This window comes from Thermobia domestica, chromosome 7, assembly GCF_964235325.1.
Source record: "Thermobia domestica chromosome 7, izTheDome1.hap1.1, whole genome shotgun sequence".
Lineage (NCBI taxonomy): Eukaryota > Metazoa > Arthropoda > Insecta > Zygentoma > Lepismatidae > Thermobia > Thermobia domestica.
In genome coordinates, this window is record NC_137460.1 from 288,639,110 (window position 1) to 288,658,524 (window position 19,415).

A 19,415-nucleotide genomic window follows, 5' to 3' on the forward strand; every position below is an offset into this window, starting at 1 on the left:
TGTTTGTTTGAATAACAGGTCCTGTTATCTTGGGTTTATTTATTTAATTAATTTATTTTTATGTTTTTGGCGAAAGTTTTGACGGCATATACTTTTTTTTTTTTTTTTTTCGTGTGTCATACATTTTGGATTACAATCACAGAACAATATATTATGCTATATACAATAACTGGAAGGCTTGAAAAGGCATTCAAATATCTTCGATATTTAGAAATAAGTTACTCCTTATTTTGCGTAAACAAAGGTATAATTTTCTTCTAGGCTACATAAAACTGTTAGTTTTTAAATACATCAATTATGAAAGCTTGAGCTTTCTTCATTTACACCCAATCACCCTCACGGGTTTATGTGCACCTGCAATGGTTTTAATCGTTTTACACCCAATTACTCCCAAGGGAATAATTGGGTGGAAATCAGACCAACAACAATAAAGATGTTGCAGCATCAAAAGTAAAGATGCCGAAAGTTTACCATTACCACAGTAGGTGCACAAGAACATGCAACATACAATCAGTTTTTGAAAACTAGAAAAACATGTATAACCTGTGAGGAAAAAAAGGTTGAAAAAACATACCTCCCAATTCCCCCTTCTACCTTTTTTCCCCCCTATGTCGTGTGTCATACGAATATAAGTATGCAATTATGAACTTTAACGTTGATCTACCTCAGAAAAAAAAAGCAACAAGAAGCAAGGGTATAAAATTTCTCATTTGTTTTTATCATCGCAAGTGGGATCGTTATTAAGCACAAAGTGACGTAAATATACATAAGTATAAACTACCGAAACTAAGAAGGAATGTTTTAGAAGAATGCTATCTTTCTTTTTAGTTGTCGAATAGTATTAACCCGGCACCGGGCGCGTGGTTACTAGTAACGCAAGTGGGCGCATGGTGAGATTTTCTCTCACCTATGAAAGTAATGGAAAAATCCCTCTTATTAACACAGTTTAAGATTTAATTGTGAATTTTATTGTAAATTTACAACTTTAGAATATTTTAGTCATATATGCAGGGCATTTTACATTGTTTATTGATATCACTACACAATAAAAAAATCAATAATTTTCCAACACTGAATAATACAGTAAAGCTACAGAATCACAAGAAACAAACAAATGAACAAAATGGTAAACAGTTTATTCAAACCGAACAAAATCCTTTCGGAATGTGGCAGTTATCACTCACTGTCTTCATGTTGTTCACGTTCTCGGCACCTGCAACAGAGAACAGCTGGTGCGTGCTCCTTGCACACTGGGACAAGACAGTCTGCACAACATGTTTTGGTGTATCGAATTTTCTTCCTGGGACAGAAGCCACATTTCCTTTTATCACTATTCCCTGCTGGTGCCTCGGAGTGCACAGGTGCTGGAGAGTCACCCAGGATCCTTCTTATCTGTGATCGCAAAAGTGTAGGCAAGCATGGTATTGTTGCTCTTCTAGTGAGGTATGGCTTGCAGAGTTCCATTGCTAACTTTTTCTGATAGACTCTCCTTGCGTCAGCATTTTCACAGTTAAATCTATATATGATGTAGCTGTTTAGAGCACCAATATCAAGGAGTGTGTAGAAGATACGTAACGGCCACCAGTTGGTTTTCCTTGCAACTGTGTATAGACTCTTCAGCCCATCCACACAGTCTACACCACTCTTCGTCCGATTATAAAATGTAATGATTTCCGGTTTAGCCTGCTCCTTTGTTGCTTCATCAATGTGTTCTTCTTCATGCATTGTGGAGAGTAATAGCACATTTTTTCTTCTGTTTGACACATATGAACAAAGTAACATATCTTCTCCATGAGCGAACATGCTTGAAAATGGCGGTCTTCCCTTTGTACTCAGGAACTCAACCGGAATCTGAGGTTTGTTACTTCTTAGAGTTCCAACCAGTGTTAATCCGTGATTCTTTAGAAGATCTAGCGCTAAAGGAACTGATGTGAAGAAATTGTCTGTTGTCACATTTCTGCCAGATGTAGTAATGGGTTCGATGAGACGTTTGACAACTGCGTGCGCACTGTTGTCCTGAACATATGGTCCTCGCGGCTGTTGTGTTCCCGGATAAATCTCCATTTTCATTGTGTAGTAGACATGTGCGTCCACTAAGGAATATATTTTAATGCCATATTTTGCCGGTTTATTTGGCATGTAACATCGAAAAGAGCATCTTCCCCTGAAAGATTCAAGCATTTCATCAATAGTTACATGTTCATGTGGTGTCCAGTAGGCCGCACATTTCAATACGAATTCTTCAAATAATGCCCGTATTGGAGCTAAATTGTCTTCTTCTTTTCTCTGCTGTCTGGTGTTGATGTCATCAAAACGCAGGGCGCGTAGAAGCATACGAAACCGTTTCTGAGACATGACCAAACGAAACAATTCTGGAGCTGTTCCGTCAGTTGCCCATAAGTCCTCTAGATTTAAGCGAGAACTCTTCATCATACCCGATAAATACAGCAAACCTAATAGAGCTAACATTTCTTCATAATCAGTGTTACAATATCTCTTTCACTTGTTATTCCTATACGAATTTCTGCTAATTTTAGAATCGTATATTCCACAATTTGTTTTATAGTGTCTTCAGGGAAAAATAAATGCCATGCTTCCATTGGCGATTTTACATTTCGTGCTTGTCCTCTGACACCTGGTAAATGTCTCACGACATTTCTATGCCTAGTTTTATGTGTCGTGTTTCTGGAGTGAACATTCCACGTTGTAACTCCATCTTTCGCTGTATATATAGGTCTATCTCTCACAACTTAGTCAGAATTTACAATATCGGGTTCTGTTTCTATTCCCGAAAACTCACTTTCACTACTTTGTTCAACTTGCTCAACGTTATCCCCTTCATTGTCACTGCAACTGTCCATTATTTCACTTGCACTTTCACCTGCGTCTTCAATTATGTTCATCTCCCTTTCCACCTCATCCATCCATTGTAACACTTTTTGTCATCCATAGTTTAATATATTTACCTACAGTCAATGTATTTGTAGTATTCAACACTGCCAGAAATAGTAACGTAACAGGGCGCAAGGTGAGATAAAATCTCACTGAATTGCAAAGCTTCTAACAATGCACTGCTAACAAAAACAACGATTCTTCATCAACAAGCTGTAGTTGCAGATTGAAGCTAAAAATAGTGAACTTGGAATACATAGAAGGATATACACGTGCGCATAACCATTGCGCAGTAGTACATGGGGAAAGCAAGGAGTGAGGGATTGCCTCACCACGCGCCCTGTGCCGGGTTAATTTAAAATGCGTGAAGATTATTTTCATATAATACAAGCATTATTCTTGCATTGTAAAAATTCAAATTTCTTTTTCTGGTAAAATGTAGAATTGTTATGAAATTTAGCTTAAAATAGTTTTTTTTTGGGGGGGGGGGGCGGGTCTTATTGAAAAATAGAGGAGAGATTTTTTTAAAATTTAATTTAACGTCCCACCAAGGCTAAAGGAGGCGGTGATAAATGACATGAATGATAATGATGGGAAGAAACAGGGAACCTCCACGGTGTTTATCCATCACAAAGTTCAGGTTCCCGAAGCGTCCTCCCTAGTTTTAGGTCCAGAGAAGGTAAATGAACAATGGCATGCTTTGCGGCCACTCAGTTAATCAGTGAAACAATTAACCAATTGTGTAAAACAGATTGTTAATCATTCTAGTCTGTTTGTAGTTATGACATTTCCCCGACTTTAATCACTTTCTAGATCATTCTAGATAAAAATATAAATAAACTGTCAAATTTGGCACTTAAAATTATCGTAATTTCCTGTATTGCAGTTGTTTTATTTATTTATTTAACAATTACCAGATACAGCTCTGAGACCATTTTATACTGGATATATAACAATAACAATGGAAAGGATTTGGGAGGGTATCGGCCAGGGCGTTTTTAGTAGGTACCATCCCGGCATTTGCCTGGTAGGATTGAGGGAAACCCTGGAAAACCCCAATCAGGATGGTCGGCAGCGGGAATCGAACCCGCGACCTCCCGAATGCGAAGCCAACGCTCTACCAGTTGAGCTACTTAGAGCGAAATTTTCATATGCGTTCTGCAATATTATCGTTCAATTTTCACCCTGAGTGTGACAAAACTGGAGGGAAACTAATGCAGACCTGAAGGGAATTCGTAAGGGTCTAAGGTCATTTTTTCGGACTTAGTCTCTGGATTTTTGTGAACAAAAGTGTATGAACCATAGATCATTGTGATTGTTTGAGATTTATTTCTTCTACTCTACGTGTTTATGTAACATTCATGTACATGCATATGAATCATGGAATCCTCTGTTTATGTAGCTCCGAAATGTCAATGAACTTGAATTCCATATTGCCTTCAGGCAGCGCATCTTCTTCACAGGAATGATGATTTAGCTCAAAGACCAGTTTCATTTCATTCGTCATCCCTTATTCACTTTCTTATTTGCCTGTTCTCTTGTTAGAGAATATCACTGCTTTAGTTGTTGGTTGTTATTGGATCAGTGGACGTGTTCCTCCAACTCAGGTGAATATGCTCCCATCCCGACACGTTATTCTGTTATGTTATGTTTCTTATGTTACTTTGCTATTGCGTTGCTTGAGAAAGAAAAAAAGTAGAAAAATAAGTAAAACATAAACAAACAAATAAATAAATAAAATAATTTTTAAAAATTTTATTTGTGTTGGGTTTCACGTGGGCCGGCTTGTCGTTTATTTAAGTCTTTCGTGTGTTTATCGTTTATTTTTCATTTATTTATGTTTTGTCTCCCTGGGTCATGTGTTTTTGTTGACAGAAATGATGTTTTCTGCACTACTCGTTACCCTTTATTAAGTCGGTCTCATGCAGATTCTACTGTGAGGGCGTGCCTACGGGGTTTTTAGGGTAATAATATCTCAGAAAGTGTGCATGTGATTTCCATTACTTTGATAACTATGTGTAGCTCTCATTATAATGTAAATCCACGAATTAACATTCACATTTACGTTCAATATATTAATATCAGTTTATATTCTGGTAATCGATGAAGCCATTTATTGTGTGTATAGATGATTTATTTATATTACATAGAACTCGTGTGTTACCATCTAATGCTTGTCACAATACTCAGCGCTTACTGATATTGTATCGCCCTTTAATACGAGAATATTCTTACGAATCTTAGTCACAATGTTCTTTTCTATCATATTAATACTGAAGGAACTTTTGTGGATGCGAATTCTCTTGTACTTATAATAGCAAATAGCACCACTTATCAAGAGCAAGTAGATTAAGAGTTATATATGAAATTTGCAGAAACAACTGTGTACATTACGCATGTGAATTCCAATATGTATCACCTTGTACAAAGCGTCAACAAAAAGTACGGTAAATGCAGTTGCACAGCGCCACCTATCAACGTTGTGTCAATTTCAACAATTAAGCCAGATAGCCTGAACCTTTGGGAGAGTCAGTTTCAAGTTTGAACGAATTGTGACGTGTCAGTTGGCTTCTAGAGGCCAACAGTGGAGAGAGTGAGGACATGTTATAGTGTGTCTGTCGCGCTTCAACATTAAGTTTAGCTTAAAAGTGGAAAAGAAGTGCTAAAGAAGCTCACAAAGTGTTAAAATCAGTGTATGGCGAAGAAGTGGTGGCATTGATGACTGTTTACAAGAGGTATGAGCGATTCAAAAGTGGCAAGGAGTCGGTTGAAAACGAGCAACGATCGGGACGTCCTTCGACTCAAAAACACATAAAAACGTGGAGAAAAAATGGCACAAATAATAATTCGTTCCAATAGGTGAATGACTATACGAGAGCTTTCCAAAGAACTAGATATCTCGTACTGGTCCGTGAAAAGCATTTTAACCACCCATTAATTTGGCAAATGACTTTCTCCTTCATCACAAAAACGCACCGTGCCACACATTGCTTTTGATCTGCTAGGTTTTGCCCAAAAATAAAAATATTCCTATCGTCCATATTGGCTGTGCTCTCCAGATATAGCACCATGCGATTTCTGGATCTTCCCAAAAGTTAAAAGTGTGCTTAAAGGAAAACCTTTTGACACCATTCGTGACATTGAGAGGGCCACGAGAGAAGCTGAACGCCTTTCCAAAAGATGCCTTCCAGTCATGGATTCAACCCATTGCTAGCCAAGGACAGTACTTTGAAGAAGATTAAATTAAATTTCATGTAAGCGTGTTACTTCTTTCTAATAAAATTATTCACCGTATTTTTTGATCATACCTCGTAAGTCTATGGTAAGCTATGCTGAGCCATTACTAAAAGGGTTCCACCCTGCAAGTATATGATAAAAGTATAAGCATAATGAGGCCAACTGCAGGTATAGACGACCTTGCAATAACAGGGTGTCTATCGGTCACGAAAGTAATGAAAAGTCATGAAATTAGAAAACGGTCATGAAAGCCAAGAAAAAGTCGCGAAATTTAGCTTTTGGGTCACGAATTTTTGTTATCTGTACAAATATAAGTAAAAAATGGAAAATTTTGCTCTATAGAACGTCAAAAATGTCTATGGTTGGCTTTAGACGCTACCAGATCGCAAGCAAAGCACGATTATATCGCATACATGAAAATTCGGCCTAATTCGCACCCAAATTCAGTCTTGAGATTGTCCTTCTGCTGGCATCATTAAGCAGTAGCGATGCAAATCGCATCGCATTGCCGAAACCACCTACGCATCTAACAAGTTTATTCAACTGTGAGAAGACACCAAGTTTTTATCGCTCTAGGGAACCGCCTTTGAAAGTAGAGATAATGTAGATAAGTGCTAAAGAATATAGGGACTATTATTAGTTTTTCTGTGTTTCGAAATTTTATGGTTTGGTAAAGGAAAGGTCACGAAAAAGTAACGAAATATCATTTTGGAATTTTAGTAGACACCCTGAATAAGGACGTATTGTATTTGGAGTATATAAAATATTCTTTTTTATATAATACATGAAATCGCCACAGTTCAGCTGATTTCTATACAACGTAATGTGAAGTAAGATAATATAGCAAGTCGTTTCTCAATTCGTATTTTCACTGTACGCCTAAGACAGAAATCATTAAAATATTTAGGTTAATTTAGCCAAATGCGATGTTTATACCACCATGGTTTATATTTTCCTGACAGCTTTTTTCTTTCTTTGTTTTCAGATCTCATTCAATAAATCAGAAAACTCATGGGCCAAAAGTAACGCAGAAGACTATCGTAAAATGTAAAATCTGTAATAAAACCATGACAAAAAGACATGTGATAAATCATTTGAAGACGACTCATGGAAGAGAAACTCAAACTCCTGAAAATTCAAAGGATAACAGTGCATTAGATTACGAAATCTTGGAAGACGTTCTGGTGGAATGTGAAGTATGTAAGAAATTGTGTGAAAAGACTAAATTAGCGAAACATGTTCAACGGCATGCAGAAAAAGGTGAAACTCATGAGAATTTTGAGGAACTTCATCCTGTGGCAAATTGCGAATTGTGTGGTAAACAGTTACTGAAAAGAAACATGAAAGATCACTTCGAATGTGTCCATTCTTTTATCTTCGCAGTGGCAAGTGATGATGGGAAAATTCAATCAAAAGGCAAGATTAGGACTACGCATAGGGTGAAAGCAACGTACAAAACTCGCGTGAAATGCAAAGTGTGCAGCAAAGTTGTAAGGAAGACTCAAATAGCAGCTCATTTCCTGCTGATTCATGGTAAGAAAATAGAGAAGGGAAGAAATGCAGACAATACGTCATTGTATGAGGTTTTCGATGGCATTTTGGAGCCTTGTAAAATATGTAAGAAATTAGTTGATAAGGAAACCTTAGATGAGCATGTTCAACAGCATGTGGAAAAAGGTGAAACTAGTGAAAATTTTGTGAAGCGTCCTGTTGTGGCAAATTGTGAAATATGTGGTAAACAGTTACAGAAGAGAAATCTGAAGGAGCACATGATACATGTTCATTCATTTACCTTCGCGTTGGAAAAAGATCATGAGAACGTATCTCAGCCACAATGTACGGATGAAAGTTTGCGGAAGATTCTCATGAAGTGCCAGATCTGTAAGAAAATTATCAGTAAGAATTATATACCAGCTCATCTGAAGATGCATGCGCAATTAATACAAAAGTACGGAAGGATAAGTACGAATGCTGATGAAAATATCTTGTCGAAGATTAGCTCCCAGTATGAAGTATTTGATGGCGTTTTAGCGACATGTCTCATATGTAAGAAACAGTGGGATAAGGAGGATCTGGAGGAGCATACCCAGCAGCATGTCCAGAAAGGCGAAACTTCTGAAAATTTTGAAAGGCTTCGATTTTTAATCAAGTGCGAATTATGTGACAAAGAAATACGGAAAAGAAGGCTGAGGGAGCATTTAGAAACTGTCCATTCTGTTGCTTTAGCGTCAACAGAAAAGAGATTCAAAATTTCTCAAGTTCAATACACAGATTATTTAGAACCTTTAACGGAAGAGTTTTACTGTAACGAATGCAACAGAAGCTTTCGGAACAAACGTGTTTTAGTAAAACACATACGCACGCATTTCAGAGAATATAAATGTGATTACTGTGGCCGTGTGTTTCGATATCATCGAACTTATTTGCTTCACATAAAGCTTCATTTAGGTTTAAAGGATTTTAGTTGTAAGTACTGTGACCGTCAGTTTATGAGGAAAGTAGACCTGGTGGCCCATGAGAGGTCTCATACCGGAGTGAACCCGTATATGTGTGACATATGTGGAGAAAGTTTCCGAGAAAACGTGAAGTTAAATTTCCATTTGCGAAGCAAACACACAGGTGAAGGAAGACTTGAGTGTCCCATCTGTGGGAAAGAGTTCTACAGGAATCACCCTCTTCAGTTACACCTTAGGAAACATAAAAATGAAAGGAATTACGTATGTGATAAATGTGGGAAGAGATTTAACGCGGCGTATGATGTGAAGAAACACACCCGAAGTGTTCATTCGGATACTAGACAATTTGTTTGTACCGTATGTAAGAAAGGGTTCAAGAGAAAGACAACTTTAGATACTCATATGAGAATTCATTCTGATGACAGGCCATTTGTATGCACAGTGTGTGATAAAGCCTTCAAGTATAAAAGAGTATGTCAAGACCACATGAAGGTGCACAATCAGCCTACATAATTTTAGATGGCTGTAATCTGCTTATAATTATATTAAACATTGTATAACAGAACATGATATTACGATAATTTCTTGAAAATATCAACTCTTGCTAGTTGTTATGTTGGAATTGTTTCGGTGCACCTACCCAGTGAACACTTTTCTATTAGTTTTCTATTTCAAGTGTGCCCTCGGAAAATGTGTAAAACATACCTACGCCCCACCCCCGCCACCCTCTTACGGAGAAAACCCTCCATTTGCTTAGGGGCAAAATGTACCTCAGCTGTGTTGCTAATTTGTCATTCAGTTATGTGGACGAGTGAAGATCGTGGGCTACGTAGAATGGTTAACAAGACAGTACACAGCGATGTCCGTGAAATAATTCGGTCGACAAACAGCGTGTACGTGGGATTTCTCGTACTTCTTGTGTTTCCTCATATTGTTCATTCCATCATTTCGCATTCCTTCATCAGCATCATCAGAGCATATTCTTAACGCTAAACAAACAAAAGTGCAGGGTTTGTTTTATTCTAGCTCCTTTGCCCAAAACGAAAAACGAACTGTTGTTTAGAATATACTTTTTCTACTAAATCTGTATTTTGATAGAAGCATGGCATCCAATTCTATATTATCTCTATAGGTGTAATCTTTATAAATGACGGGAGCATGATTTCTGTTCCTCCAAATTCAGTGAGAGTAAGTCACATTCTTAAAAATACTTAGAAACACAAGCACTATTACAACACACACAAATTGTTTGAAACATTAACAAATTGAAACAAATTGAAACATTGTTTGAAACAATTTTTTTTAACATCCTCAGGCAGAATACTTCGGTAGATCGTTTCAAATAAACTATGTAAATCTCTACTAAAAGAAAGGAGAGTTTGCCCCCTATTACAGGCAATAGTGTATAACAGCTGTTAGCATTTAAAATATTAGTATTTAGTACAGTATTAAGATTTTTGTTCTCTAACAAATAGACTATCGTAACACAGAGTATTTTTTTTATAAAATTCAGTTTGTATTAATTCGAAGATAACCAAAATGTCGAGTAAAGTTATTGTATCATATGTATTTAGTATAAATCAATTATGTTAATGTATATTTTGATTGGATAATGTACAATTTTCTTCTTGTTTCTGTAATAATAACTAAACTATAATGTAACAAGAATGTATATGTATATGTAAACATTTAAATAAAGCAAATTTCTAATTAAATTTATTAGTGCTTAGTTATATTAATAGTGTACACCATATACGAGCGTGTTCACAAAGTAAGTACCGGTTTGAAAAAAATAATACTAAAACAGGTTTATTGAAGCCAAATGTATTTTTACATGAAAGAGTACACCTTAAGCTAATTTTCGACACAATTTCCACCAATGTTCAAAAAGTACTCAAAGCGGGTGACCAACTTGTGCAAACCTTACTCAAAGAAACATCCGACCAAGTATGACAACCATAACTTCACAGCGGTTTTTTGCGTCGTTGTCACTTTCAAAGCGCTTACCGCCGAGCTTGTGCTTCAGATGCAGGAACAAGTGGTAGTCAGACGGCGCGAAGTCGGTGCTCAAACTGCTCCCAACCGAACTGTCGGATTAACGTTTGGGTGGCACCAGCAGTATGGGGACGAGCATTGTCATGGAGCAATACAGTGATCATTCCTCTCCTTTTGTTTTGGATTGTATGCCGAAGTGTCACAGTATCGTTCCGCATTGATGCATCAAACGAAACGGTGCATATTTGCCGGACACTAGCGGAATGTTTCGTTGAGGAAGGTTTGCACAAGTTGATCACTTATGACAAGTGTTTAAACATTGGTGGAAACTCACTCATTCATTCTTTATTTATCCATTTCTGTACATAATCGGCGAGAGACCAATATACCTATGTATAGGAATCGTCTCATAATTTTAATTTTTAAGATATCTGTGTATCTGGTATTACATTGATTGTCACAGAGCGAAACGTTTAGAAATGACATATACAATGATGCTATTCAGCCGTTCGCTGAAACCGTTGTTAAAATATTTCCAGTTCCCAAAATCGTTTGTTTTATCCAGACATAACAGTAAAATATACCTAGGAATAATAAATTTTAATATAACTATCTATTTTTTAAAGGATTTTTTAAAGAAATTCTTACAGCTACAGGATTAAACATATGATCTCCTACAACAAGGTATAAGCGTTTATTTCTTAATCTCAAATGCTCGGATATCAAGAACGATAACTGGGATCACATGAGTGTAGTGGTGAGGGTTATTTATGATTGAAATGCATACATACCATTTGGTCCATTGTTGGTCTTTCCAATACTTTTTGACGAGCATCTATTTTGGATAATTCGTTTGCAAGATATTCGCAGTGCTGTCTAATTTCGTCACATCACCTAGTATTAGATGGTGCGTAGGTCCCTACTCGTCACTTGTGGTATCCAGTAAAGAATTCGGGTTTGTCTACTTTGTAGGGTTTGTTTCCTAAGAGAGTTATATCTATCTACATCTCTCTCTCCCTCTCTCGTTAAAAAATTAGAATAACTCCACTAATAGGCTGGCCATAATACCGTTTTCAGCTTATTTCGTGGTCGTCTCGTCGTTTTAACAAAATCATCAGTTTTGTCCCTTAGTCAATGCAAATTATTATTCACTAGCAGCGTTCACCCCGCTTCGCTGGGGTCACCCCGGAACGCAATAAACCTTGTTACTTAGATAATTTTTACTTTTTCGCTTTCAAGTGATATGATAAAAACCATAGTAGATTAACATTATATCGCCTGTCATTTATGTTAACCCGCCGAGTGACACGGTCATGCGGGTTGCATATAAATACGTTTATTTTTACCTATGATGAACTAACAAAGGATTTGTACGTTATGGACACTTGAATGGTCAATTATCTCAAGACACTGGTAATTGAAAATTAAAGTGATATGATAAAAACCATCTAGGGTCCAAATCCTAATAACCCCCCAAAAATGAAAGAAATTGGTTCAGCCGTATTAGCGTGATGAGGGAACAAAGGATTTGTACGTTCTCTTTTATATATAAGATAAATCATAATCTGCAGTTCCATATCAAGTTGTTGTTCTCTTATAATAATAATTAAAAAAAAATTGGAGCAAAATATTGTTTCTTTTCGCCATTTACACTATTACTATATTTTTTAAAAAAAAATCTTTGATTTTACTGTAAATTTTTACTTTTCCATTGTTTCAAGTTTCTTTATTATTGTTGATAATATTAGAACAAGATAATGGTTCTTGTCTTAGAACATTACTATTCTTATTAGTGTCGGTGTGGTAGTACAGTGATAGAGTGTGACCTATGATTCGATTCCCCTGTAGGGTACGCTATCTGTAATGCAATAAACCGTATATGCTTCTTCTTCCTAACGAGGCTGGGCGATAAGCCCCTGCAACTCCATCATAAATAAGGACGTAATTATTTTACAAACTACTTGGTGAACCTTCGCTAATATAATGCTACTAGTTCTTACAACCTTTCGTTAAACTTATTTAAGAATTGCAAAATGGAAGAGGGAAAACATATAATGATGATGATTGCTTATTTACATAAGCTATACATACAACAAAAGGGAATCTGGTGGCCACTACTGCTTATCTGCTAAACCAGGGTCAAACTCTGTGTGTCATAAAAGTTAGTTTAATAGAGTTTAATTAAATAATATAGATTCTGTCTGACCCATAAATAAAATCATTATATCAGCAAAGTGATTTGAAACAATACGCCAGGCATAAGATAAGCCTTGGGCTATATCGCTTAGAACTTCCTTAAGAGTGAATCTATCCTTTATGCATTGAATTCCATTACTGTTTCGTCGTCCTCGTCTTGGAAGTCAGCTTCTGGTCTTATATTCATACCACACGGTAATCACGTACTAATTATGGGCACTATAGATCACTAGATGCATTACTTCTTCCTCTTCGAAGCCTAGAACAGCGATCAGATTGCAAGCCCACAACAAACCTCTTTGTGTGGCTACGGAGTTGGGATCGAACTTTGGACCTCCAAGGATAGCATCAGTGGTAGCTCACAGCAAACTTCTTTGTGTGGCTTATGCAGCTGGATACAACTGGCTTGAACTCAGGACCTCTCTTTTCCGAAATCGAGGCAGCCTGTTAATCAAGAATTCGTCGGCGAACGTGCAGCACCTTTGTCTACCATTCGAGAACGACCCCTGTGACCTCAAAACCCGAAGTTTAAATACTGCTTGCTGTTCTTGGTTTTCAGGTCACGAACTACTTTCTGTAACTTAATTTTACTTAGGAAGTTAATTTTTAGCTTGTGTTCCGTGTCTTAATGCAGCCACGGAAACTTTTCCAACGGTTTCTTGTTGACTTGTAGGAAAACACAGGTTTATTTTGTTTAATATTAGAAGTAAAGTTTTTATATTTTTTTCATTCTTCCAGTGTATATTGTCCTGATCCTAGGTGATCATTACAATATATTTTAATTTGTTTCTTCCGTGTTTCTCTTTCTTTTTTATTCAGGGAATTCTATTTTTTTTTCGTAAGTTGTTACATTAGTGTCCTGTAAGACAATAGAATTTGCATATTGGTTTTATTATTGTTCAACGCTAAGATAGTTTTTAATTAACATATTTTCTCTAGGTTTTGATATTAATTTACATAATACCTTTGGCGTGGGAGGCCCGGGTTCGATTCCCGGCGGGAGCTCATGTGGTTCGGATTCCACGTTAATCAGTACGTCCACGTCTCATATAGCCTCGCTGCTGAACGGGACGCTAAACTAAAAATCAACTCATCAATCAATTTACATAATACCTGATTAATTGTTCCTTCAGTCTGCCAACGCGAACATATCGGAGCGTCCCTTCGTTGAATTTTATATGAGGTAATAGAGGGTTCTGTATGCAGTCTTAACACTTTCAATCCTACTGTAGTTCTGGAAACCGAACCTGTAAAATTACGTTAAACCCGAGTGTCGTTCGGGAATGATACGACCATTAAATTTTTAAAATTTAAGAGGTATGCACAACAGTTAATTGCAGAGAAAAAGATAAAAAGTTCCTTGAAATCAAATTCTATATATGCGAAATGGAAACTAGTTCCTTTACAAGAAATAAAGTTACATTTTGTAATGATTTGTCACATTACCTTGATGATTAGTGAAATACAGAACCCATTTTGCGCAATACATATCCAACAGTAAATGATATACTAAAGGAAAGTTTTTTTTGAAAGTATGACGATGTTGGGCGTATATGATAATGACACTTAAATAACTAGGGATCAGCAATCTAATTTATATATATTAAGTATTTTTTTAAACAATTGTGAAGTGTTTTATAAACATTAAAGTTTATATATATTTGTAGTCACTCAGTGTCTGAAGAAGTAGAAAATCATTTGTCAAATAGGTCTGTTGGCAGATAGGACAGAAAACCAATAAGTATATGGCGATTTTATCCTCTAGTAGATTGATACTTCTATTCTCCTTTCCGAGAGTTTTAACCGTACAGATTAAAAACTCAGGAAGATATAATTTTTAAGAATAACCCTTATTTTCTCCAGAACACAGGGCTTTGACAATTTAAACTCCTAGGATCGAAAGCGGTAATTTTATTACGTGTGACGCCTTCTAACGTCTCAGGATTTTGTATCTGTTATTTTGGATATTTTCCAATAGGATTTTGCTATTACCATCCTTCTATTGTCTCGTTATTTTTTCTTTATTGGTGGACTCAATAGTAGTAACATATATTGAATAGTTCCTTTAAAATTGATTGGGCAGCTTTCGACTGTATCCTAGTATCAGTTATCATGAATACATGTACTTTGTATAGCCATAGAGCTGCATTGTTCGATTTTATACTTCGAGAAATTAATAATAAAAAAACATATTGTAATGGGACAAAAGTGGTTTGTCACCATTGTAACGTACTTTTTTTTTTTTTGTTGCACTTGGAGGCAGAAATAACTTCGGGCAACATCCCTATAGGTAGAGCCTTTCTGTTTGAAGTGTTCCCTTGCTGTCGATGTATATTTTCCCTCGAAAGGGGAAGAACAAGTTGCTGCGGCCGAGATCTTTCTATAGTTTGAGGCGGACAGTGTTGCCACATTGAATTATTTCATGGGCTTCGCTGCGCATTAAGTAGCCTATAATCTTCACTCGCCAAGACCAAATGATTAAATTATAAATTGGCAACACAACCGAGGTCAGTCACTTCTTCGGTGTTACTTTGCTAGTTGTTGGTAACTATAGTAAAGACCAAACTAAATAAAACTATCACCGAAGAAGTGACTGACCCCGGTTGTGTTGCCGACTAAAACTACAAAGTCTTCAGTTTATGTTAAGGATGACATTTTTAAAAAATATGCTTTTTGTTTTTAGAAAATTTTTCCTTTTGCGTTTTTCGAAAGATTTTTCGTATTTTGAAAAATTTTCCGATTTTTCGTTTTCTCGAAATTTTCGGTCTTCGAATTTTTTCATTTTTCGACAAATCTTTCATTTTCGATTTTCGAAAACTTTTTGCTCTTCGTTTTTGAAAAATTCATTTTTCGATAAAGTATTTTTCGGTCATCCCTACTACCTCAAAAAAGGTAGTATTCAAACACGTTCTGGGCAGACGTAGTAGGAGAAACAAACGAACTTGGGCTTTCAGAGCCAGTCCTCCCGCGACCAAGAAAACTTCCAAAACGGATCAATCAAGGTGATAATCCCCGTGAATATGAAAACCCACAGCAGCTGTATCGTCAACATTATTTTGAAACTATTGAAACAGCAGTACAGTGTTCAGAATCACGGTTTCCGGAATCCGGTTCAGAAACACATCTAATATTTACTAAGATGACTATTTGAAAAAGTTTTAAAGTGTGACAGTTGTCACTTCAGAGTAGGGATGACAAAATTTTCCGGATTCGGAAATTTCACTTTTCGGATTTCGGAAAAAAATCCGGAGTTCAGAAAAATCTGGAATTCGGAAAAATCCGGATTTTTTCAAATTCCGGATTTTTCCGAAATCGGAATTTTTTTGAATTCCGAAATTTTTCCTATTTTACTTTCCGGAACCCGGAAAGTAAAAATTCAGAAATTGGCCATCCCTACTTCAGAGGAAAGGCAACACTAAAACTGTATATTTCTGTACATTTGAAATACAAATAATAATAATAATAATAATAATAATAATTAGAAAACACCAAAATCACCCTTATATTTTAACCATATCATGTATGTGCTAAGATAATTGTATAAAAAAAGTTCCAAAAGTTTCATAGTTGTAACTTACTTGCAATGACACAATTTGTAACAAAACTTAAAACTGTATATTTCCGTACATGTAAAATAAAAAAAAAAAAACTAAAAAAAAAAAAAGAAAACACCCTTTTTATTTTTTAACGATACCATTACGTGTTAAGATGAATGTACAAAAACGTTTCAAAGGTTTCATGGTTGTAACTTTTGAGCAATGGCACAATTTGTAAATAAAAAAAAAAAAAAAAAAAAAAAAAACCTAAAATTTGCTTTGTATAACCATTAATGTTTGACAGGGTAACCTTTTGCAAGGTGTTTTAGGATCTACTGAAAGAGCAAAAATTAAGTTTTCATTTGGCGTCTGGATGAATCCAATAGCTTGAAAATGGTAATTTTAGTTCCATGATGCTCTGCCGGAAAGTGAAATTGGCGCCAAATCCACATTTTTAAAAATTTCTCCCCGTCCCATTTCTCATCCAAAAAATCGAAAAAAAAAATAATTTAGCATTATTTCATTAGTATTTATATATGAAAAAATTTTGAAGAGAATCTGAGACATACAAGTACGGTCATATTTTAAAATTAGATGATTTGACATGGAATAATCCTTATCATTGGTGAAACGAATGGTGTTAGTGCTATAGATGAATGTACAAAGACGATATAGATATCGAATCGTGAAATGTTACTTGATCTTCGCAAAAGACAAACTAGCTTCCAACCTTTCTGAAGGTTTACGTGTGTTCTTGTTTTCTTAAAGCAAAACAGTTATCTTCAAACCATGTAGCCGGAAATCGTTAAGTTCATTCGATTATTCTGTGACGCTACCGACCACCACTTACATAGGCGGAGAGATACTTTTCTTCTTTAAGACGACTAAAGTCCTATCCACGATCTATCATGGGACAAAAACGGCTCAGTGCGTTAGCAATTTTAAATTGTCATCAAGAACTTTCTGCAGGACTCGATCTCGATCTTATTGCAGACGAATTTATAATCCGCAGGCAAGCCTTCGCTATGAAAAAGAAGTAATTCTCCGTTTGACACCTACGAAGCTGAACTTGGATGAAAGAAAGTCAACTAAGTATAAGTAAGTTTAGATTAAAATAATATCACAATTTAATGAGAAATTTAAAATTTGGTAGTCATGTCTTAATCTTACATCTCTTCTACAAGTTAATATACGCGAAGGAAATCTTATTGGATCATTTAAATATTGGCAATAATCAAACTATTTTATCATCCCTCGCAACAAAAATATGTGTGTTGTTATGGAAGAAAGCATTCCCTTTTATGGGGACCTCTTATTTACGGACAAATAGTCATATCCCATTGTGATTGATGTTCATTATTGAGAGGTTTTATTGTATTTGGTGAATATAACTGAACCTATTATGCGATAAAAGGCTAAAGAGTTTATTGGTTATAGTTAGTTCTTCGCTATTATCGTTTCTGAATTGTTGCAACTACAATGTTGAGTTGATTATGGGTCAATCCATATGAAGTGGTCCAGAACAAGTTGCTCGAAAAATATCCGAAAAATATAAAAAAAATTGAGTGTAATGAACCTTGTGTGTGAGAAGGTCAATAACACTTCACGTTGTCGTATGTAAAAATGTTCCTGAATGGCGGCCATCTTTGTTGTCGGTGGAGTGCCAATTTTTGCGTTTGCAAGCGTGTACGAAAACTACAGTTGCTCAGAATGTATGAATCAGACGAACACCAAACAAAAGCGACTGTTTACAGGAAAGACTGAGGTACACGGAGAATACATACTCTTGCTTCTAAATAAATATAGTGTTGCAAACCAATACGTGAAATTAAAAAAAAAAAAAGTTCAGAAAATGACACTTTTAAAGGGGCTGTATGTTGAAATGGCATAAAGTGGGGGGGGGGAGTCATAATTTTGTGCTGAATACTATTGCATGTAAAGAATCTGCAGAAATATCCACACCTATGGTACTACTGGCAACGTAGATTTATGGGGGTCCGAAAATTGAAGTTTGTGATTGTGATGCTATTTTTGGGCTGTGATATCTCAGCAGGGAAAGTGCTAAAAATTTCTGCTTAGGCCACAAAGTAATTCTGTATGTGAATAAACTTTAAAAAAAAAAAAGTCGAAACTTTTTCGCAACAATTTTGATATTTTGTAGCATTAATTAGGTCGCATTTATTTTTTAAAATGTAGCACAAGTTCCTTTTTTTAAATATGGTATTTGTAAACAGTATATTTTTGGTAGAAAAGGTGTATCTAATACAAAAATAAGGATATACTTTAATTAGGTGCACATACTAGCTAATGTATTCGCTGAAATATAGAAATTAATGCAAAATTCCTCTAACCTCCTCCTCCTCTTCCTCTAACCTCATTCTTAGTTAAAGGATAACATGCAGCAAAACATTACCAATTCTTCTTTTAAGTTTGTTCTCCTGTAAGTAAAATCATATTATACTTCGAAAAGAATCTCTCGACATCAACCTCGAGACTGGCAACGATATTGAGCGTAACGAGCTGGCAGCAAATGAGCTGTGGTTAACTTTTGCTTCATTGGTGAATAGAACGGACCTGACTCTATACTTTCAGGGCCCGGTATCTGGAAACATCAAGCCCCATGCTCATTTGTGACATCACCACTGTGCTTAAGGGAACACAACCTTTTCATTGCCTTTCCACGTCCAATAACTACATATTTCATTGGTGAATAGAAGGGACCCAAGCTCGAAACTTAGGGCCCCGATATCTGAGGCTTCGGACCCGTTTTCTGACACTGCTTTTCTCACAGGACCATTATTTATCGGCACCACTCACGTCCAACAATTCCATGTCTAACACGGTTTCCTTACCGTAGGATAACAATCTCCATGCTCTTATATTTTCTCGATTGCACATCACATTATTGAATCCATAAATTGCGGACGAGATTACATTTTCGAGTTAGTAACTTACACGTATTTTTGAGACTTTTTTCTTATTGATTTTTCAACAAACAAGGCGACGGGTTGGGCAGAGACTCCCTTTCTCTAGTGCCCCCCTTCCTTAGCACTGCGGGCCCGTTAGTTAGACCACTGGTTACTGTAAACGAGAACGGAGTTTT

The 19,415-nt window shown here is 36.1% G+C and overlaps 1 protein-coding gene across 6 annotated transcripts in view; it reads left to right on the forward strand.

Moving 5' to 3' along the window:
- Positions 1-19,415, forward strand: part of LOC145691014 (zinc finger MYM-type protein 1-like) — a 309,663-nt gene that overhangs the window by 73,007 nt on the left and 217,241 nt on the right. Inside the window, exon 4 of one of the 6 annotated variants that reach the window (XM_081766529.1) lies at positions 7,115-10,282. The exons of the other annotated variants lie outside the window; for them this stretch is intronic. Within the exon in view, the coding sequence (XP_081622655.1) occupies positions 7,115-9,098 (1,984 nt within the window). The 3' untranslated portion in view covers positions 9,099-10,282. Of the gene's footprint in view, positions 1-7,114; positions 10,283-19,415 lie in introns of those variants that run through there. 6 annotated transcript variants of the gene reach the window in all.